The following is a 22,880-nucleotide window of genomic DNA, read 5'->3' on the forward strand; positions in this document are numbered from 1 at the left end:
TAAATGTCTCTCATGCTTACCCAGATTCCATAATTATTTACAGCACAAAAATTGACCATTTTGCCGTTTTTTAATGGGCCTGCTACGCTGGAAACAATGGTAAGGGCTTACCTGCAGTTCATCGCGTGTACTCCAGTTGGTGTTGCGTGGCAACAGTACAGGTGACAGGTCGAGGCCAGACTGCCGTGCAACCTCCCTACAATTATCAGCCTGTTTTTCAAAGTTTCAACCTGAATTAGCTTAATCATTACCAATAATGATTAATCATTCACCGATAATCATCTCTAGCATATCAACGAATCGTCATGGAAGTGCAGGCTTATGCCATTCTGACGCCCGCCTCCTTAAACACTCACAAGGTGCGTTAGAGAACAAGGATATGTGACACTTCTGGTCAAGACCCTTCTTCGGACTGACAGGCAGATGAGACCAAACACAAATTGGAGGAACAGCACCTCATATTTCACTTGCAGCTTATAACCCAACAGTATGAATATTGATTTCTCTAACTTAAAGTAACACTTGCATCTCCTCTTTCTCCGTCCCTTCCCCACCCTTGTCGTCATTCTAATTTAATTGTCATCCTGTTGAGTTTCACTGTCTAGCTCGTTATCACCTACCCCACAGCCAACAATGTGCCATTGTGGGCTCCAGCATTCCACCTCACCTTGATCATAGTTGCTTTTTTGCATATCGTTCATTCATTTGTTCTGTATCTTTCTTTGTAGCTCTCGTTTCTCTTTCCCCTGACTCAGTCCGAGGAAGGGTCTCAACCCAAAACGTCACCCATTCTTTTCTCCAGAGATGCTGCCTGACCCACTGGGTTACTCAAACTTTTTGTGTCTAGATTTGGCCAGAACAAAGTCCAGAGATAAGAACTAAATGTGTAAAACATGTTTGAAGTGTTGCAGATTGTGAAGCCACGGGGAGGAAAGTAGCGGAAGGGGGGGGGGGATGTCAATGTATTGGATTCCAGCTTGTTCAAATTGGTTATTTCAGTGTCCAATTTGATCCATTATTATTAAATTGATCCAACAACCAGGTCGTTTTAGCAGAGAATTTCACAGCATTGTTATATGTGGATGGTGGTACTAATTGATCATCAGTAATCTTAAAAGTAGTCAAATGCCCATTAAAATGAAAACAGCACTGGGGTCAGCTGAGCTATCTAGGTGGTGGTTGTATTAATACTACGACTCAGGATCAAAGAGACAATAAATTCTTTTATTTCACAAGGAGTGTCCTTGTTTACCATCACTTTAGTTGAAAAATACATTAAAGATGTGGAATGAACTATTTATTAAAGCAGAAATTTTATTTTCAATGCTTATCCCACAAAATACATACACTTTCATTTTTCAAGACAATAGATATATATTTAGGCAAATTAGTTTGCTAATATCTGACATTTTCAAATAGACTAGGATATACTCTAATTATATTTTAATAAGGCTCTTGGTGAAATTCCCATGATCAATCACAAAGTATTTTTCAGCACAACATTACTTTCTTTTACAGACAGCACTTTAAAAGCTTCAAGTTAGAGCCAATATTATTCAAGTACATTGCTTGTTTATTTATGGACATTACCAATGAATCAACAGAAAGTTTAAAAAGTCAGTCATTTGCCATTCAAGTATTTCACTCCTGCACCCACTCTTTCACAATAAAGCTCCCACATGGAGAATTTAGAACAAAATTATTGGGGTGTGGATTAAATTCAGGAATGACCATGTATTGGATTCTAGCTTGTTCAAATTAGGTTATGCAACCATTTCGGTTCCCAATTTAACTTTGAAAGACAGATTTATTAAAAAGAGAAGTACTAAATGCAAGACAATTGGTTTTCCATTTATAGAATTTGCTGAATTCCTGAAGGTTTAATTTACTAAAAATGACATCCATCTTTGCTGCAGAGGTGATTCTTCCACATTTCAGTCCAAATTCAAATGCACAAATAGATAGTCCTTGAAGGGATTAAGTCACAAAAACCTGAAGATTCAATGAGGGGAAATCTACAGCCCCATTACAATAAATGCAATATGTTCCAAAAAAATATTCATTGTGAAGAGAACATTGATTTCCAGTTGATGAAACAATTGCAATGATACTTGCTCAAATAAATATAAAATGATTGGCTGCTTTAGAATAATCATTATTTTCTGGGATCCTCATATGCACTTTTTTTCTTGCACAATTTAAATTTTGCTTGCAGTTAAAAAAAATGTACAATTCTGCACACAAATTTTAACATGCACCAATGATTTAGTGGAAGGGGAAATGATAGCACTTTGTCATCTCTGCAACTATTTGTTAATCCTCCCTCTCAGCACTTCCCTGATCGTTGGAGACTGCCACAGATTTCATTTGCAATCACCTCCAGACCAAATCCTAACAGCTGCCCAGCTAATGATTCCTCCCTGGGTCAGTCAAGTAAGGCAAACAGAGTCCATACATTCAATTATGTTAACAGTTGGACGTGGAAAGTTTTTTTCTACTGCAGTATTCCTCGACGTGAAAATGCGAGTTTGCTGTGTGAACAGACAACAATAAATCTGCCCAACTTCAAATTGAAAACATGTTGTCAACAGAGCAATTAAGATATACGCAAAAGCAAAATTAGAAATGAACCAACTGCAGCGAAAAACTAGGCATTGTGGTAATAACTATTTTAAGACAACTTGTTGCTCTATTCTTGAAACAAATTGTTCCAGCTATCTATTGAACAATGGCAAATTTATTGGTCACAATAACACAATAAGGATCAAAAATGTGTTTGCTTTAATTAACTTAAACATATTGATAGATTGTTTTGAGCAAATCTTTTGGTTTTATAATTCAAACCTGTATTGTGGACTAGAAAACTGCAAAATGTTTTAAATGGAACTCACTAACAATATGGCTAACTACTGCTTTTATGCATATATTGTACCGAAAAAGGCTGTTCTCTTTAATATTTCCTTTAAAGATTAAAGGAAAACACAACATTTCATGTACTATTTATTCAGTAAAAAAAGACCAGCTCTTGAAGCAAAGCGTTTTAGCAACAAAAACATTAAAGCAAACAGAAATAAAATTCATATTTGGGAAATCTGTGATTCTCCATTTCAATTTTATCTATGTAAACTTTCAAATATAACCAAGACGATGTGATGAGGCAGATGTACAATACAAGTGGATGTAATTAAACAAAAAAATATTTAGATTTCAAATCCAGGTGTAATTTAAAAAATGGCATTCACATTCTCCAACCTCCTCAAAACAACACTGCCAGTATCAATTTAAAGCAGAAGGTCTTAGATAATTTGGGAGAAACAAGAAATGGACGGCAAAATGTCACGAATCTCCTCAAATAATTCAAGTTTATGCAGGGAACATGTCACATGGCAAGACAAGAATTTGCAGTTTGCAAAACCTGTGTATATCCAAGACAGGCTGTGGAAAAATAATTATTATTGTTCTTACTGCTAGATATCCTCAATTGAAGGCAGATTAACAGATGTAATTCCTCTACATAATCAATAGCATTTCCATCATTTTCCTTCACAGCTGGCAGAACTAAATCCAGGGAAAACAACTAGCAATAATTTTAAATAACACAAATCAGATCAATTAGCACCATGGCCAAAGCTGGACATTTCCTGTAAAATGAAAAATCAAATCTGAAATTAAAAGAAAATGTTGGAAACACCCAGTGAGACATGAAGCATCTGTGGAACACATTTCAGGCTAAAGGCTCCTTATAGGAACATTTTTGATGAAGTGTTTTTGATTTGAAATATTAACCAGTTCTCTTTCCATAAAAGCTTACTCAGTTGCCAAATGCTTCCAACATTTTCCATTTCTAATTCACCTTTTCTGAACGTTTACAGCTTTCATATTACAACAGTATTAAGTGAGAAAATACAAGGAGCAGATTCTTCCACCTGGGCGGGAACATAGCTGTGCAAGTAGCCTGACTGTCCGTGGCAAGTAGCAGCAAAAGGCAAGGCAAGTGTGCTGAACAGCTTCAATTATTTCTAAATCACACCAGCTGTCCATAAATGGCCAGTTGACTCAAAACAGCAACTCAGCTGCAAACATCAGCAACCTTGCTCAAGACAGTGGTGTTCACCCAGTGAACATTAGATTATGAATATGAGGTGCCATTGACTGCCAGAACCAAAATGAATGGAAAAAAAACGTTCCTGAAATTCTACAAAATACTTCCAGCTGCCCTGCAATAAAATATTATCACAGATAAAGAGTAGTTAATGGTTTATATTGAAACAATTTCATGTTATGCTACTCAGCTCAAACGATCACACCAGTTTGGTCGACAAAAGTGCATCGAAAATTGGACTTTTAAATAGGATCAGGAGAAATGCTGAACATAACTGTGAATTTGTACAAGATCTATTTGTTTCAAGCATACAAAATTAAATAACTAAAGTCCATTTACAAACAGATTGGTAATAAATGTGTGCAAATCTTACTAATAGATAGGATTTAGAGATTTAAAAGGAGAGTCATTAACCATCAGGTTCAGATTAAAGCAATAACATGCTTAAAATATGGTCATCTGATGAGGTTTCAAAATCATGCTGAGAGTCCTACCATCTCAATTTACTTTCCAAAATGATTCCAAAAGATTTAGCCAAACATTAACGTTTAAAGTGATTCTGTCCTAAAAATGATATTATGCAAAAACAATCTTAAGACTTGATTGACTTTTTAAATAGTATATGATGGGATGATCCCTGGTAATGAAAAAGAGTTGAAATTTTGAAAAAAATTGTTGTATTATACAAAAGTAATGTAAAAAGTTTCCAGGACTGATGGGCATGGATACAATTTTCAACCCCATTAGGTAATGTAAACTGACATCATACAGACATTTATAAAGTTTAAAATTACAAAAAGTCTCCAACAAGCTTCAAAAGAAGCCAGCTCCAGCGAGGTATGTATTGGCTTCCAGAGTGAGTGCTTTTACGTAGACGGATATTGTATAATAGAGAGTAAGAAAATCCTGCGTGCTGAAGATCGTATCGGACAGTGCAAACCCCAACATGGATGGAATAAAGCCTCGGCCATATTCAACCATCCAAGTACCCCCACTCCAGCGAACAGACGCAGCCTCACCAACAGAATGGACTATTGTGTCACCTGTGGAAATAAATTATAACGCATAAGTAGAGTTTAGTTCTTTCATAAGGTCATAAGTGATAGGAGTGGAATTAGGCCATTCTGCCCATCAAGTCTACTTTAGTCATGTGAAGCACCATTTTATTATATTCATGCTGCATCATAAAAAGTTAGATGACCTGGACAAAGAGATAAAAGTGGTAAAAGAAAATGAGATGGGGGGGGGGGGGGAGATGGAATGTGTTTAGACATAATACATAATACGGGAAGTATAGAAATGGGCTAACTGAAAAGAACAGTGGAAGAAGATTTCAACATGAATTTCTAAAGGAATTGTACTTAAAAGGAATACTGAAATTAGCTTGTTGTAGCTCTTTAGTAGGAGAATCAAGGGTGATTACTCATCGGCCAGCTTTATCAAGATACAGAAACATGCACAAAATGACCCACTTCTGTAACATTTAACACTGTCAATTGTAACGAATATAGAATGGTGGGATTCCATGCTTAACCACATCTCAAAACACTTCGTACAGAAACTAACCTGGGTAATATATTTCACTTTTTGTTGTCCCTTCTTTCCATTGTTGAAAAGTCCCTGAAATAACTGTATCAGACACTTCAGCCCAATAGCGACCTAGAATGTCAAATCATAATAATTTAAATACATCCATTATTCCCAAATCTTCTTGTAACAAATAGCAAGCTCAATCCACTTTCAAATAAGAAAAATATGCAAAATTTTAAATATCTTTCATATGAAATTGAGAAGTTTCCTGTGCTCAAGTACAATGGGAATACTGTAGCGAATCTTACGACTTTAGAACAGATTCACTGACAGACAATAATGGCTAATCAAACTCTAAGAGTTCGTCTATAATTTAAGAATAGCAATTTTTTTTTATACGAGCTGTTAAACTGAATTTAAAAACAGATTCAGATTGGTGCCTCATGGAATTGCTTTGAGGAAATGTAATTCTGTTAGCATTTCTGAATAAAAGACTGCACCTTTATTAAGATCATCATCGTTGAAAACATCAACAGGCATGGTGCCTTACAATGTTATGTACGACAGTGATCGCAACTTCTACTGAAGTGTGGTTGGCCGTTGGCTCACTAGGAGCTCATCCGCCCTTTGACAGGTCTTGTTTTTGGTCCTGCTGGGGGTCCACAGCCCCCTCCTCACCTGAAAAAGCAGGTGATGGAGACGGTTTAGTCGCCGACTATCCGACCATGGAGCAGGTAGCACGGGATTACATGGTACCCGTCGCGGGAGGATCTCCCCCCGACCTGACCTTTATTAAGAGGAAACATGAAGACCTTCCTGGGTATATAGTGTTTTTTCCACACTGGAAAAGTTATCAATTCAAAACATTAAGCCATTTCTTTCTCCACATATCAGCTAAGTATTTCCAGCCGTTTTTGTGTTTACTTTAGATTTCCAACATCCACACTTGTATTTTTGCTTAAGTATTTAGAAATGGGCTTCCAACGGGATTAATTCCAGTGCAGTGGAATTAGAATGGATTTAACCACCAGCTGTTTCACTGGAGATTTGATGGAAACACAATAGACTGTAGATGATGGATTCTGGATCAACAAGAACAAAAAAAACAAAAACAAAAAAAACAAAAACAAAAAAAACCTGCTCGAGGAACTCCATGATCAAATTCCATGGAAGGAAAGTCGATGTTTCAAGTCTGGATCTTTCATCTGGGCTAAAAAGAGAGGGAAGAATGGGACAAGAGGCGGCACGATGGCGCAGCGGTACAGTTGCTGCCTTACAGCGCCAGAAATCCGGGTTTGATCCTGACTACAGGTGCTGTCTATACGGAATTTGTACGTGGGTTTTCTCCAATATCTTCAGTTTCCTCCCACACTCCAAAGACGTACAGGTTCGTCTTTAACTGGCTTGGTACAAATGTAAATTATCCCCAGTGTGTGTAGGTTTGTGTTAATATGCAGGGATCGCTGGTCGGCGCGGACTTGGTAGGCTGAAGAGCCCGTTTCCGTGCTGTATTTCTAAGCTAAACTAAAGAGCTGGCAAGCAATACATGGATCCGGATGAGGAGAGGTTGAATGGTAGATTCAGGTCAGGGAGGGAAGGAAGGATTGAAATAGCAACAGATACTGGAAGGTGATATAGTAAATGGCTGTAGATGAATCAATCTGATAGGAAAGATAAGTGAAGCTTGCAACCAAACAAGGGAAATAGAGTGGACACATGAGAACAACGATGACAGGGACTCATGGGAAGAAGCATTTGGGTGACGGACAGGCATGTTGGAATTTGCTGATGGGCCAGAGGACAATAGTAGACAGTTTGATAGTCAATGCTACAAAGAATGTCATTGGTGACTTTGAAAAGTGACTATTCCTCGTGGTTTGAACTTTATAGCTATTCCCGTGGTTTGAACTTTATAGCAATAGAATATTTGAAATTTCTGAATTCTCAGAATATATGCACACCTATTTATCTCTTGCAGCTTTTATTTCACTCTAGTTCAAGATTTTCCAATTAGTTTTATTGTTAATATAAAGGTCACTTTCTGTGTAATTGAATAATTCACAACAGAAGGACACACTATAAACCCAATATTGATTTCTCATTACTGTATAGTTGACATGATGTAAACCTTTAAGACGTTTCCAAATATAATTCAATGGAACAATTAATATACCCGAGTGTCCTCCAGTGTCCAAAGCTGTTCCGAAGAGCAGCACATATTCAGTTAAGGATGCATGCAAAACACAAATCGAACCCATCCAGCCTCCCGCATTCACGAAGATCCACTGGAGGTCCTCATCTGGAAGTATGTGGCCAGGATACATCTTCCTTAATTCAACCACAATCTTTGTAAATGCCTGTTCATGATTGAGACCTGAAATACAGCACCATTTTATATCACTGAGAAATACATTTCATTTAGGCAAATATATTAAATCACTTCTAGTTACTATGCACAACTCTGCAAAATTTCACTGACATTATATATTGTCACTCTAAATTATGAATACACTTTGCAATGAGGATATCCAGAGGCATTGCAGCATACTTAAACCAGCAAAGTGCATGCAACATAACCGTTCACACTGCTCATTAAAGCTTTAATCATCACTCTAGGTAGAGTTCAATAATTAGATACACTCGTTTCTATTAATTTTACTTTTACTTTGCTTGGTTTTGCAAGTTTATCATGCAGTAGCATGGTTAGCAGTTAAAGGTAATACAATTGGTTATTTAACATTTAAGTTTTTTGAGGAATTGAAGATGATTGACAGGGGCAGGGTGGTTCTGCAAAAAATGTAGCGCTATCGTGTACCGCTTTGCTATAGATAAAATCATACAATCTCAATCACATACACACAAATATAGATAGAAACAAGACGAGACTTTTAATAATATACTAGACCAAGTGGGACCCGTTGTGTCCCGTCCCCTCAACGTGCAGTTGCGGGGGGGGGGGGGGGGGGCGGGGGGGGGAGGGTCGCCCTGCGGCATCACACACACTAACTACCCCACACACACACACACTAATCACCCCCCCCCACACACACACTAACCACCCTCCTTGATATTATATTAATATTATGCATTCGCTCCTTTTACCCCATCCTCCCGCCCTGTCCACTCACGCATAGCGTCCAACTCGCAGGTGCGGCTAAAGAGGCAGGGAGAGAGGGCATGGACGGGGGGGGATGTAAACAGCTGTAAAGACACAGTCTGGTGTTTAAATCATCAATCATGGTGGTGCAGTACAATACAATATAACCATATAACCATATAACAATTACAGCACGGAAACAGGCCATCTCGACCCTTCTAGTCCGTGCCGAACACGTATTCTCCCCTAGTCCCATATACCTGCGCTCAGACCATAACCCTCCATTCCTTTCCCGTCCATATAACTATCCAATTTATTTTTAAATGATAAAAACAAACCTGCCTCCACCACCTTCCCTGGAAGCTCATTCCACACAGCCACCACTCTCTGAGTAAAGAGAGAGGTGTTATGACAATGAGATGGGTGTTAATATAAAGTGTACAGTAAGGTGGAGTTAGTGGTAGTACATTACTCTGATTGGTTCACATGCAATAACCAATCTACATCCTTCCCCGTAGAGAAAAGAGTTGTTAAACAGATGTTAAAACACATGCGGTTAAACATACTCGCCGTACCTGTCAGGCGGTCTGCTAACCCGACCCGAATGTGTACGGACAAACCCTTCCCCTTCCGGAAAAGTTAGTAGGGCTGGGTGGTGGGGAACCCGAGAAAGAGAACGCAGCCGGGGATCCTGGAGAGGAACGGCGGGGCAAGCATGCAGGACTAGGGGCATTGGGGGACGAAGGAACCGAACGACGCGGAGAGTGCATGCTGGGGTCAGGGACGAACAACAGCAGCAGGAGTTTGGAAAACCAACGGCGGTGCATGGGGACCGGGAGGAGCTGGTCGCGGTTCATTCACGGGCAGAAGATGTTGACGGCTGTGCCAGTACAGAGCACCATCGACGTTGACAAGGTAGGAACGAGGTTCCTTGGCTGGCCCCTCAACGAAACCCAGTCGGGTATGTCCAACTGCAGTCTGCAGGCGAACCACTTGACCTTGCAGTAACGGTTTAAGTGGTTTACTCAACTTGTCATAGGAGCGCTTCTGGACATCATGTTTCTCCTGAATGCGCTTCTGGACCGCAGCAGGTTTGAGCACCTGTGGCTTCAGCTGTGGCTGGGCAACGGGGAGCTGTGGCCGTGTCGTGCGAGACATCAGTCGCTGGGCGGGAGAGCCTAGAACACCATCCCTGGAAATGTTTCTCAGGTTTAACAGATCCAGGTAGACGTCGGATTTGGCAAGATGCGAACTAGCTGTTTTGTGCTCCTGACAGCACGCTCAGCCGTTGGATTGAGGGTATTCCGGGCTGCTGGTAACATGCTGAAAGTTCCATCGTCTGGCAAAGTGTCGAAATGCCTGGCTGGTGAACTGCCTTCCGTGGTCAGTTTGCAGTCCAACTGGTACACCGAATACAGAAAAATGTCTCGGAAGCTTTTGTTTAACCACGTGATGGTAGGCAACAGATCAAATTCAAACCAATTGGAGTAGGAATCGACTAAGACTAGGTAGTGTTTACCATGCCATTCGAAAATGTCCACAGCGAGGGACGTCCCAGGTAGTGCTGGAGCGGGTTGTTGTAGGAGAGGCTGTTTCTGTTGGTGGGGTGCCAAGTGGTTGCAAGTGGAGCAGGATGCCGTTTTCTCACGTATGTATTTGGACATTCCTGGCCAGTAAAACATGCTTTGTGCACGGGCAAGCGTGGCCTCGGTACCTGTGTGGCCGTTGTGGACATCTTTGTAGTATTCATCTTGCAGGGATGAGGGAATCACACCCTTGACAATGATCCCGCCTTCAGCGTTTCCTAGGTATGGTTAACTATCTGGGGAAGTTCATACCCAACCTCAGCGGACTTATCTCACCACTGAGACAACTCAATCACAAGGACATGCCTGGACCTGGTACCAGCAACACCAACAAGTGTTTGACTCATTAAAGCTCCAGCTAGCCAGCGCCTACCTTGACGTATTTCGACCTCAAGCTGCCAGTCACTATCACCTGTGATGCCTCGCAATACAGGTTAGGCGCAGCCTGCCTGCAAACATCCCACTTCTCACACCATGTAAACTACTGTACAGACACAGTCTGGTGTTTAAATAATCTTTAATCATTAGTCATGTTGGTGCAGTACAATACGTTATTAGTTCATCTCTACCACCAGTGTAACTACGTAATATAGGAGATGGGTGTTAATATAAAGTGTACAGTAAGATGGAGGTAGTGATAGTACATTACTCTGATTGGATATTGCATGTGAAACAATCTACAGGGGGGGGACAGAAAAGGTGTGGGAGGGGGCAAAGAGGGAGGGGGGGGGGGGGGAAAGGAGCAGAAAGGGAGAACACACACACACGAACGCGAACACACACACACACACACCTTTTTGCAAGCATTTTAGAACCAATACACTTTTTGCAACCATTTTAGAACCGATACAAACTTTTTACAAACATTTTTGAACCAAAACACACTTTTAGCAAGCATTTTAGTATCAAAAATACACTTTTTGCTAGCATTTTAGTGCCAAAAGAGACAATTTCTGCAACCATTTTAGAACCAATAGACACCTTTTGCAACCATTTTAGAACCAATAGAGACACTTTTTGCAAGCATTTTAGAACCAATAGACACTTTTTGCAAGCATTTTAGAACCACATTAAGGGCACTCACAGTTGAGTAGATATGTGTTCCGTGTTATTCACAGCTCAGAGAGACATGACCCTCTGTCTTCCTCCATCTTGCAAAGACTGAGGCACAACACTTCCGGGTTTTATATTCCCTCCCCCCTCCCACCAGCAGGGGCAGCAGAGAGAATGTAAATTTTTTTTAAACATTAATATCCCTCCGATTTTTGATCGATGGGAAAAATCCTCCGATCCCGGAAGGCAGAGCGGGGCTCTGAGCGAGGTGGCCAAAAATGACGGCCGTAGGTGGCGGCGTTCTCTCAGAAATCACACCACAGCGAGCCAAAAGCGGTCAAGATCAGACTTTTAGTAATATAGATATGATATAGACCAAATGGGACCCGTTGGGTCCCTGTCACATGGGAGGCCTGGTCCCCCAATGCAACCCGTTCCCAAACACAATATTACACCACTAACCCGTCGCCCCCACAGGAGGCATGGTCCCCCAACTCAACCTATTGCTGAACGTAAGATTCCAGAACTCCCCTGCCTCCCCCAGCACTGGACTGAATTGCAATAGGGAAGTGAATTGCAAAAGAATTGCAATTCACTTCCCTAATTGCAATACCAATTCACCCTCCCCCTCCCGTCCTGCCAGGAGCTGGAGTAAGTGTTCTATGATGGCAACATTGTTGCAAATGTCAGGTGGAGGACTGTGATATCCCATTCTGGTGAAAAGTTGGTAGCAGTGTTTCTGTATTGCAACTTTGTATCAAAGTTTGTTGGAACCAGGCAGGAAGGATTTTAACAGTAAAAATCTTGTTAACGTTGGCTTTTTTAAACCTTGAAATATCAATAACGTGAAATATATCATAAAATGTGAGGAAACTTGATACGAGCGACCATAGGAAAAAGCTGAGTAAGATTCTGCAAAAGATTTTCGCGCTATTGTGTACCGTTTGGCGTAGCTCCGAAGATCACAGACAAGTCTGTCTTGTACTTTTAATAGCATATAAATATGAAATGATTGAAAAACTCCATTAGCGAGGCAACTCAACTTCATTGTCCTCCACAATGCTGATACCTATTGCAGAGCCTGAATCAACTCCGTAGACCTGTTATGTTGCTGAATTATTCAACTAACCCATAACAACAAGAGATTGCCAGAAGAGGGGAAATATTCATCTTTAATTTAAGGGAATCATTAGTATGTGATTGGTCAATTTGGCACGGAGTACCCCAAGAGGCATCTTGAGTTTTCACAACAGGGACATGCAGAGGATAAGCACAAACAGTGACAGCTACCCAATGACACACCTTATCAGGCACCACCTGATGCCTACAGGTATTCTGCAGGCATCAAAAACAACTTATCAGACAGTCAACAGACTGGAGGCATCACCGTCAACCCCTGGAGGTTGCCCAAGGTGCGGTCTTCTTATCGAGTCCAAACACAAGATTAGAAGTTGCTCAGCCAGAGCTGAACACACTTCTCGGCATCTGCATACAATGGTGTCTGTCTTGTTGCTTCTTGTGCTTGGTGGTGGAAAGATTGGTGGAAACAGGGCCGCGACGGGAACGCTCTTTCTTTGATCCCACCTAAGATACGGTGGTATGCAGGTAAATTACTGAAATGGAAAACCCAAAATTACTATTTAAAATCAATGAATATAGCACAGAAGACAACCAAGGCCGCACAACCTTCCGACAGCAATCTGATCTATTTGATTCCTCAACACTTCCCCCATGCCACATTTCCTTTCCAAATTCAACTACCCGTGTTTGTTTGGCCAAATTCTTTAAATTTTATATTGACAATTGGTGTACAATACAGATCACCTGGAGACAAAAAAAACATTGAAAAGATTGCAACAGTTGACATCAGAATCTCAGAATGTTTTCAGTAGCAAGAACAGAGGGAAGAGGGCAAGGCAGCAGCATATTCATGGATGGGAGAAGTGAGCTATTTTCTTGAACCATTGTAGTTCAAGTAATGAGATTGCTTTATAATGACCGACAATATGCCTGGGTGACACAGTGGTGCAGCGGTAGAGCTGCTGCCTTACAGCTCCAGAGATCCAGGTTTGATCCCGACTCCGGGTGCTGTCTGCACAGAGTTTGTACGTTCTCCCCGTGACTGCCTGTGTTTTCTCCGAGATCTTCGGTTTTCTCCCACACTCCAAAGATGTACAGGTTTGTAGGTTAACTGGCTTGGGTTTGTATACTTGGTAGAAGTGTAAACTGTCCCTAGTGTGTATCGGTTTGTGTCCACGTGTGGGGATCGCTGGTTGGTGCGGACTCGGTGGGCCGAAGGGCGTTTCCACGCTGCAGAAAGAAACCATTTCAAGACAGACCCAAAAGAGGCTTTGTTGAAACCAGTGGATGTTTGCTAGATAGGAGTCATGTCCAGCCAATTAGGCTCAAAATAAATTGGAACAGGACATTGTTACGGCAGAATTCAATAACAGAAAATGTGATAACATTCAAAATTACTTTGTTCTGAATGAAAGTCTGTGCTTTGGATGAGCAAAAGGATTGGAGTCCAATTGTGCAAGACCACGATGGTAAAGCAGCTGAAATAATCAGAATTTGTTTTAATCCAAGTACAGAATATAAAAGCCAAAATGGTGGATTTACGGTTGTTAGGCTCCCAATATGTTATGTTGTTTGGAAGCACCAAATCCATTGTCAGGACAAGGAGACCAATGTTTTAATGTCTACTCACAGACCAACAATCCTGGCATTGAAGCTCTTATGTGTTTAGCATGAAACTGTAGGCAAGAGGCACTGTGGAAATTATAGAAAGATGGACTCTCCTGCTGGGGATGATGATTTACAGTACCTTCATCTTAGACATGAACACAATTCCAGATTAGATAACGCATTAACCAACTGCACAGAGACTTGCATTTAAACACAAGCAGAATTTATATTCTGATCAGAGCTGCTGGAGGCAATACATCACCGTTTTTATGTTGTTTTTAGATGTTTACAGACTACTATTGTGCTGCTGCAAGTTAGAATTTCACTGTTCTATTTCAGGACATATGACAATAAAACACTCTTGACTCTCCAAATGCAGTGACTATTTTTGCCTTGTAACATTCAAATCTTGAAACAGCATTGATATATTTTTGTTAAGTATAAAACTGACTAGCTCTGACATCGAAAGAACCTTAATAGCTAACTGCTTAAATACCACCATATAAAATTAGAGTAACTGCTGGAGTAAATCAGCAGGTCGCCCAGCATCTGTGACAGATATGGAAAGTTGATGTATCGAGACGGAACTCTTCTTCAGACATGAACTTAGAACATAGCAGAAAAGTACCGCACAGGAATGGCCCTTCGACCCACAACGTATGTGCCAACATGATGTCAAACTAAACTAATCTCGTCTCCCTGCACATGATTCAAAATCCTCCATTCCTTGCTTACCCATGTGCCTCCTCAATGCCACTATTGTATCTGCCTCCCTTGGCCGTGCTTTCCAGGCAGCCACCATTCTGTGTAAAAAAAAACGTGCCCTGTACATCTTCTTTAAACTTAGCCCCTTCAACCTGTAAGCTATGCCCTCTAGTCTTTGACATCTCCACCCTGGAGGAATAAAGGTTCCGACTGCCTACCTTTATAATTTTATGTATTTCCAACAGGTCTCTTATGCTGTGGAGAAAACAATCCAAGTTTGTCCAACTTCTCAAAGCCAATACCCTCTCATTCAGACAAAAGTACCTTGTGCCTGAACAGTTTAGCCATTGTACAACTTACTGATCTATACAGGCTACATATGATATTGTTTTATAGTGTTAACAAAATACTGCAATTTTTTTCTAAATTCACAGAACCAAAACATTATTTTTTTATCTCCAGAAGATTTTGCCTTACATGTTTAGCAGTGGTTTAAGGTGAGAAGGGAATGTTTAAAATGAGGCCCTGGGTGGGAGGGTAAGGGGAAGAGGCAGGGGGCAGGTTTTTCCATGCAAAGGGTGGTAGTCTTATGGTACATACTGCCAGAAGAAATGGTAGAGTTACATACAATTGCAACTTCAAGAAGGCTTTGGGACTGGATCAAATACAAATGGCTCAGACGGATATAGGCCAAATGGGAATTGCTAATGAAGACAACTTGGTAGCATGGGAGAGTTGGGCCAAAGAGACTGTATTATTGCTGTATTACTTTATGACTCTATTTACAGCATTTACTGAAGTCCTCATAAAAATAGAACATTTGATAATTTAAACTACAATGTGACCGCGTAGCCTAAGATAAACAGCCTTTTTGCAAATCAGCACTGCCTATATTTCAAAAATATGAACTACATTTAACGGAAACATTTAAAACCCTATACCAACCAAAGACAGATTTTGCACATCAGTTCTAGTGCATGGCGGTTTCCAGATTTCACCATGCACCAGAACTGCAGTTTGATGATGTGCAAAATCTTAGCCATTCTCACCTCACTTATCTCCCAATTCAGTTCAGTTTATTGTCCGCATACAGAGGTACATTGAAAAGCTTTTGCTGCGTGCGAACCAGTCAGCAGAAAGACAAATACGTGATTAAAATCAAGCCATTTACAGTGTACAGATACATAAGGGAATCATGTTTAGTGCAAGATAAAGTCCAATCAAAGATAGTCCGGAGGTCACCAACAAAGTAGATACTTCAAGGCTGCTCTTTAGTTGTTGGTAGGATGGTTCAGTGGCATAACAGCTGGGACAAAACTGACACTGAATCTGGAGGAAGACACAAAATGTTGGGAGTAACTCAAGAGGGACAGGCAGCATCTCTGGAGAGAAGGAATGGGCGACGTTGAGTCTCGACCCTTCCGAAGAAGGATCTAGACCCAAACCTTCACCCATTCTTCTTTCCAGAAATGCTGCCTGTCCCACTGAGTTACTCCAGCATTTTATGTCTATCTTCAGTTTAAACCAGCATCTGCAGATCCTTCCTACACATTCGACTGAATCTGGAGGTGTGCGTTTTCACACTTCTATATCTTTTGCCGGATGGGAGAAGGGAGAAGAGGGAGTGCCAGGATACGGCGCGTCCCTGATTATTCTGATGGTCTTGCTGATACAGTGTGAGGTATAAATGATGTCAATGGAAGAGAGGTTGGTTTGTGTGTTGGTGCAGGCTGTCACTTGTCACAATTTGCTGCAATTTCTTGCTGAATAAAAAAAACAGCGGTGTGCACTACTGTACCAACCAAGTGCACTGGTACAGTTGTGGAGTAAATTCGGGTAATTTTCGGGAAATTAAATAACCTCTGGAAATTTCCTGGCCTGTTAAGCCTTCCCAAACTGCACATGCGCAACTGCTGCCCCAACTGCTCACAAGCGAAATCCGGGCCCACTGGGCAGCAGCGGGGTGGTGCCAAAGGGTCCAATCGGGCCCGCAGGATGATTTGCAGAAAAAAAGTATATTTACGACGCGGCTGACGGGTAGTTGGGGGAGGCCCGTCAGCCGCGTCACAATTGAAAATGGCGCCGGTGACGCGGTTGGGACGGGCATGCGTAGAGGGCCCGGTATTCGCGCGTGTGTGTGCAGTTGGGGCGGCTGTCACACATGCACAGTTGGGGAAGGCTTACCGGGCTGAGAAATACCATAAAATTCCAGGTAATTTGGAATTCTATTTCAGGAAAATAAATGTTGAGGTGCGGAAGCACTATGTCCCCCTCCAGTTAAGGTGCAACCCATCCATTTTGTACAGGTCTCCCCTACCCCAGAAGTAATCCCAGTGGTCTATAAATCTAAATCTCTGCCCCTTGAACCAGCCCCTAGGCCACACATTTAGATCCCCTATCTCCCTGTTCCTGCCCTCACCAGCACGAGGTACTGGAAGCAAACTAGAGATAACCACCCTAGAAGCCCTGCTTTTCAGCTTTCTTCCTAAATCTCTAAACTCACGCTGCAGATCCTCCTTCCTCTTCTTCCTGACGTCGTCTGTGCCCACATGCACTACCACAAGGATGCCCAGCAATCGGTCCAAAACGTCTTGGGCGCTGGCACCAGGGAGGCAACACACCATCCTCAAGTCTCGCTCGTTGCCACAGAATCTCCTGTCAATACCTCTCACTATTGAGAAACCTACCACTACGGCATTATCAAACGTAGGTCTCTCCAGTTGAGCCACAGTGCCAGGATTTGATAGTAAGACCTGACCGCCATTCAGACTGGAGGTGTCATTCATCTCGACAGCTTCCAAGAGGGTGTACCTGTAGGGGCAGCAGTAGGCCATTCAGCCCTTCAAGCCAGCACCACCATTCAATATGAACATGGCTGATCATCCAAAATCAGTACCCCGTTTCCACTTTTCCCCCCATATCCCTTGATTCTCTTAGCCCCAAGGGCTAAATCTAACTCTCTCTTGAAAACATCCAGTGAATTGGCCTCCACTGCATTCTGTGTCAGGGAATTCCACAGATTCACTACTCTCTGGGTGAAAAAGTTTTTCCTCATCTCAGTACTAAATGGTCTCCCCCTTATTCTTAAACCGTGACCCTTGGTTCTGGACTCCCCCAACATTGGAAACATTTTCCCTGCATCTAGCTTGTCCAGTCCTTTTATAAGTTTCTATAAGCACCTGACAACCTGGTGCGCCAACAATAACCTCGTCCTCAACTTCAAGAAGGAAATTATTGTTGACTTCAGGAAGATCAGAGGGGGCAGACATACCCCCATCCATATAAACGGGACTGAGGTGGAGCACATCTCCAACTACAAATTCCTCGGGATACACATCTCGGAGGATCTGTCCTGGTCCCTCAACACCTCCAAGCTGATCAAAAAGGCGCAGCAGCGCCTTTACTTCCTGAGGAGGCTCAAGAAAGCTCACCTGTCCCCCCAGATCCTGACCAACTTTTACCACTGTACCATCGAAAGCATCCTGACCACCTGCTTCACGGTATGGTACAGCAGTTGCACCATAGCAGACAGGAAGGCACTACAACGGGTGGTGAAAACCGCTCAGTACATCATCGGTGCCCCGCTCCCTGCCATGGATGCCCTCCACCGAAAACGGTGTCTGAGACGGGCCGGGAAGATCATCAAAGACCCCTCCCACCCCAACCATGGACTGTTTGCCCTCCTCCCATCAGGCAGGCAGTACAGGAGCCTCAGGTCTCGCACTAGTAGGATGAGGAACAGCTTCTACAACAACACTATCACATTGCTGAACTCAGAGTCCCGCCGATAGATTTCTCCAGTCTCTCCGTCCACATTGTTTGCTTATTCTGTTTTATTATTTCTATATTGCACTATTACTACGGACTGGCGCTAAACTGCATTTTGTTGTACCCATACTTGTATTTGTGCAATGACATTAAAGTTGAATTGAATTGAACTGATAAGACCCCCTCATTCTTCTAAATTCCAGCGAATACAAGCCTAGTCGACCATCCAGAATCAGTGCTCCGTTCCTGCTTTTTTTCTCCTATCTCCCTATGTGATGCATACGCGTGTGCACATGCATACGTATGCGATTCCCTCACCCCCCTGCAGCATTAATTCGGCCACTGTTTTCGGCAGCGTTGCGGCCTGCAGCCTGCAGCCTGCACCCACCTGCGTATTGCCGCGCCAGGCGCGCCAGCTGCTGCCCGTCGAACACGTGCTGCTTGTTGCCCGTCCACGCGCGGACCGTCCAGAACGCCAACCCGACCACGGTCGCCAGGACAACGGCCCCGAACAGCGCGCGCTTCATGACCACCCTGCTGCCACCTCGTCTCGCCGCACCGCGGGGAACAGTCAGCGACACCGGGCGTTAGGACCTGGCGGCGCTCACCCGGCGAGCGAGCTTTAGCGGTGCGCCCCCAGAACGCCGGCAAACCCCGCCCCCCATGCCTGAGTGGCAGCTCGTTCCGCCTATCCGAGCTCCCCGGCCGCCGATGCAGCCACCAATCAGAGCGGCGTCCCGGCAGTGACGTACTGTGTCCCCGCCCAGGCCGGAGGGGCGGAGAGGGGGAGGGGCGAGGGGGAGGAGGGGCGGGGCGAGTGCAGGCCAACTAAGGCTGCGGTGCATTGACCCAGGTGGAGTTTATTGTCAGTCACATGCACCAACCAGCACAATGATGTACAGCTACAATGAAAACCATGAATTAATTTGTGCAATTCCCTGCCACAGAAAGCAGTGGAGGTCAATCCACTGGATGAATTTAAAAGAGAGTTAGATAGAGCTCTTTGGGCTAGTGGAATCAAGGGATATGGGGAGAAAGCAGCCAAGGGTTACTGATTGGGGATGATCAGCCATGATCACAATGAATGGTGGTGCCGGCTCGAAGTGCCAAATGGCCTCCTCCTGCAACTATTTTCTATGTTTCTATGTGTTTCTATGTAAAACCTTGCAAGGGGACATGACTTGAGAATTAAGGGACAGAAGTTTAGGGGTAACATGAGGGGGAACTTCTTTACTCAGAGAGTGGTGGCTGTGTGGAATGAGCTTCCAGGGAAGGTGGTGGAGGCAGGTTCGTTTTTATCATTTAAAAATAAATTGGATAGTTATATGGACGGGAAAGGAATGGAGGGTTATGGTCTGAGCGCAGGTATATGGGACTAGGGGAGAATACGTGTTCGGCACGGACTAGAAGGGTCGAGATGGCCTGTTTCCGTGCTGTAATTGTTATATGGTTATATGGTTAAGCAGCAGCATCACCACCTGAGCATAGAGTCAGACAGCACAGCACAATCAGTACCCCGTTCCTGCCTTCTCCCCATATCCCTGACTCCGCTATCTTTAAGAGCCCTATCTAGCTCTCTCTTAAAAGTATCCAGAGAACCGGCCTCCACCACCCTCTGAGGCAGAGAATTCCACAGACTCACAACTCTCTGTGTGAAAAAGTGTTTTCTCATCTCCGTTCTAAATGGAAATAGGTTTGTGCGGGTGGCTTCAAGAACATGATGGTCAACAATTCAGCAACTGAATAATAAGAAAGAACAATGAGAACTAACTGCAAATAACCCTTCAGGTGAAAAAAAAAAATAATGTTAATAATCAGTGAGATCATCCACTGCCCATTCTTTTCTGCAGTGATCTTTTGTCTAACATAGAAAATAGATGTAGGAGGAGGCCATTCAGCCCTTCGAGCCAGCACCGCCATTCATTGTGATCATGGCTGATCATCCACAATCTAACCCGTGCCTCCCTTCTCCCCATTCCCCTTGATTCCGCTAGCCCCAAGAGCTCTATCTAACTAATTTAAATTAATCTAGTGAATTGGCCTCCACTGCCTTCTGTGGCAGAGAATTCCACAAATTCACAACTCTCTGGGTGACAATTTTTTTTTCTCATCTCAGTTTTAAATGGCCTTCCCTTTATTCTTCGACTGTGGCCCCTGGTTCTGGACTCCCCTAACAGTGGGAACGTTTTTCCTGCATCAAGCTTGTCCAGTCCTTTTATAATTTTAATATGTTTCCATAAGATATCCTCTCATCCTTCTAAATTCCAGTGAATACAAGCCCAGTCTTTCCAATCTTTCCTCATATGACAGTCCTGCCATCCCGGGGATTAACGTCGTGAACCTACGCTGCACTCCCTGAATATCAAGGATGTCCTTCCTCAAATTAGGAGACCAAAACTGCATACATTACTCCAGTAGTGGTCTCACCAAGGCCCTGTACAACTGCAGAAGGACCTCTTTACTCTTCTATTCAAATCCTCTCGTTATGAAGACCAACATGCCATTAGCTTTCTTTACTGCCTGCTGCACCAGCATGTTTAATTTCAGTGACTGGTATTCAAGGTCACCCAGGTCTTGTTGCACTTCCCTTTTCCTAATCTGACACCATTGAGTTAATAATCTGCCTCCTTGTTCTTGCCACCAACGTGGATAACCTCACATTTATGTCCTTTATACTGCATCTGCCACGCATCTGCCCACTCACTCAACCTGTCCAAGTCACCCTGCAACCTTGTAGCATCCGCTTTGCAGTTCACACTGCCACCCAGCTTTGTGTCATCTGTAAATTTGCTAGCAATAATGGCTTTATCTTAAACTTAAACTTCATTAGCTTGTGTTATGGCTAAACATCTCTCATGTCAACCAATCATCTACTAAAGGTGTTTATGGAGTATATCAATGATTTAAATTGAAAAGCAAAGCAACAGCAGTTGGCGGGAATCTTAAAAATATCATTAAAGAATTTTGGAAATACTCAGCAGGTCAGGAAGCCTGTGTTAAGACGGACTGATAAAATGTTATTGATATAGATGAGAGATCAAAAAACAAACTGCTGGAGGAATGCAGTGGGGAGACTAGATCTCACTGCAGCCTCTTATTCAATTTAAATTCCAGTCACCATCTCTATATCTCCCAAGTAGACCCTCCTTCCTCACCACAATGCCAAATTCTCAGTATCTATACAGCCTTGGACTTTCTCCCTCAGGAGATATCTTTAAGAGCCCTATCTAGCTCTCTCTTGAAAGTATCCAGATAACAGCACTCCACCACCTTCTGAGGCAGAGAATTCCACATACTCACAACTCTCTGTGTGAAAACGTGTTTCCTCATCTCCGTTCTAAATGATTTACCCCTAATTCTTAAACTGTGGCCTCTGGTTCTGGACTCCCCCAGAGGTCAGTGGTGAAGAACAAACAGGGTCATAGTACAAAATTAATTAAAAATGACAAAGATAATGAAGACAATATATATCAATGTCCAATTTGTTCACAAAAATGAACTTCACAAGTAAATGGAAATAGATTAATATGATTGCTGTAATGGTTACATGGTTGCTGGGTGACCATCCAGGGGTACTCAACATACAGGAAAGACAGGCAAAATGGGAAAGGAGGTAGAGTAGCATTTTTAGTCTTCCAAAACTTTAATCTTCCAAAACGTGACCTCTCAGAACAAGAGGAATTAGGAGCTCAGATTACAAGTGAAGAAATAGGAGAAACAATAAAAATCATTGAAAAATGGTAGAGTAGCATTTTTAGTACAAGAAAGAAAATATGAGCTCCTTCGAGGAGTGCCTTCAAGGAGAAGGATGTGGAGGATAGTGAGATCAGTGATATGCATGGGAAATTTGTGATCCACAAAAAGGTGTTGAGCCTGTTGAATAGCCTTAAGGTGGATGTCCCCAGCACCTGATGGGATCTATCCCAGGTTATCGACCGAGGCGAGAGAGGTGGTGGCACAGTGGCGCTGTGGTAGAGTTGCTACCTGACCTCAACAGAAACCTGGGTTTGATCCAGGCTTCGGGTGCTGTCTGTACGTAGTTTGTACATTGTGCCCATGAACTGCATGGGGTTTTTCCAAGATCCTCAGTGTCCTTCCACACTACAAAGATGTACAGGTTTATAGGTTAATTGACTTGGTATAAATGTAAATTGTCCCTCGTGTGTAGGATGGTGTTAATGTGCGGGGATCGCTGGTCGGTGCGGACTCGCTGAGCTGAAGGGCCTGCTTCTGTGCTTTATCTCTAATCTACACTATAGCTAAAGGAGGTTGTTAGGGCCTTGACTAAAATCTTTGTATCCTCTCCAGCCACAGGCAAGATCCTGGCAGAGCAAGAGAGTGAGTAGCCAAT

At 42.8% G+C, this 22,880-nt stretch overlaps 1 protein-coding gene across 1 annotated transcript; it reads right to left on the reverse strand.

Annotated features, from left to right (window-relative positions):
* Window positions 1–1,203: 1,203 nt before the first annotated feature.
* sigmar1 (sigma non-opioid intracellular receptor 1) lies at window positions 1,204–19,178 on the reverse strand. The gene is made up of 4 exons (XM_033032458.1): window positions 18,918–19,178; window positions 7,806–8,006; window positions 5,669–5,761; window positions 1,204–5,145 (listed from the first exon to the last, which is right to left on the reverse strand). The coding sequence occupies exons 1-4, from the start codon at window positions 19,054–19,056 to the stop codon at window positions 4,916–4,918; spliced, it is 663 nt and encodes a 220-aa protein (XP_032888349.1). The 5' UTR covers window positions 19,057–19,178; the 3' UTR covers window positions 1,204–4,915.
* Between the last annotated feature and the right edge of the window lie 3,702 nt (window positions 19,179–22,880).

Source organism: Amblyraja radiata, chromosome 1, assembly GCF_010909765.2.
Source record: "Amblyraja radiata isolate CabotCenter1 chromosome 1, sAmbRad1.1.pri, whole genome shotgun sequence".
Taxonomy (NCBI): Eukaryota; Metazoa; Chordata; class Chondrichthyes; order Rajiformes; family Rajidae; genus Amblyraja; species Amblyraja radiata.

Excerpts from the sequence above, each read along its gene's own strand:
- sigmar1 (XM_033032458.1), bottom strand. The coding sequence starts at position 19,056 with ATGAAGCGCGCGCTGTTCGGGGCCGTTGTCCTGGCGACCGTGGTCGGG. Across the intron at positions 5,762-7,805 it reads GGACACTGGAGGACACTCGG|GTCGCTATTGGGCTGAAGTG; the intron begins GTATATTAATTG and ends TTGACATTCTAG. Across the intron at positions 5,146-5,668 it reads AAGTGAAATATATTACCCAG|GTGACACAATAGTCCATTCT; the intron begins GTTAGTTTCTGT and ends TTATTTCCACAG.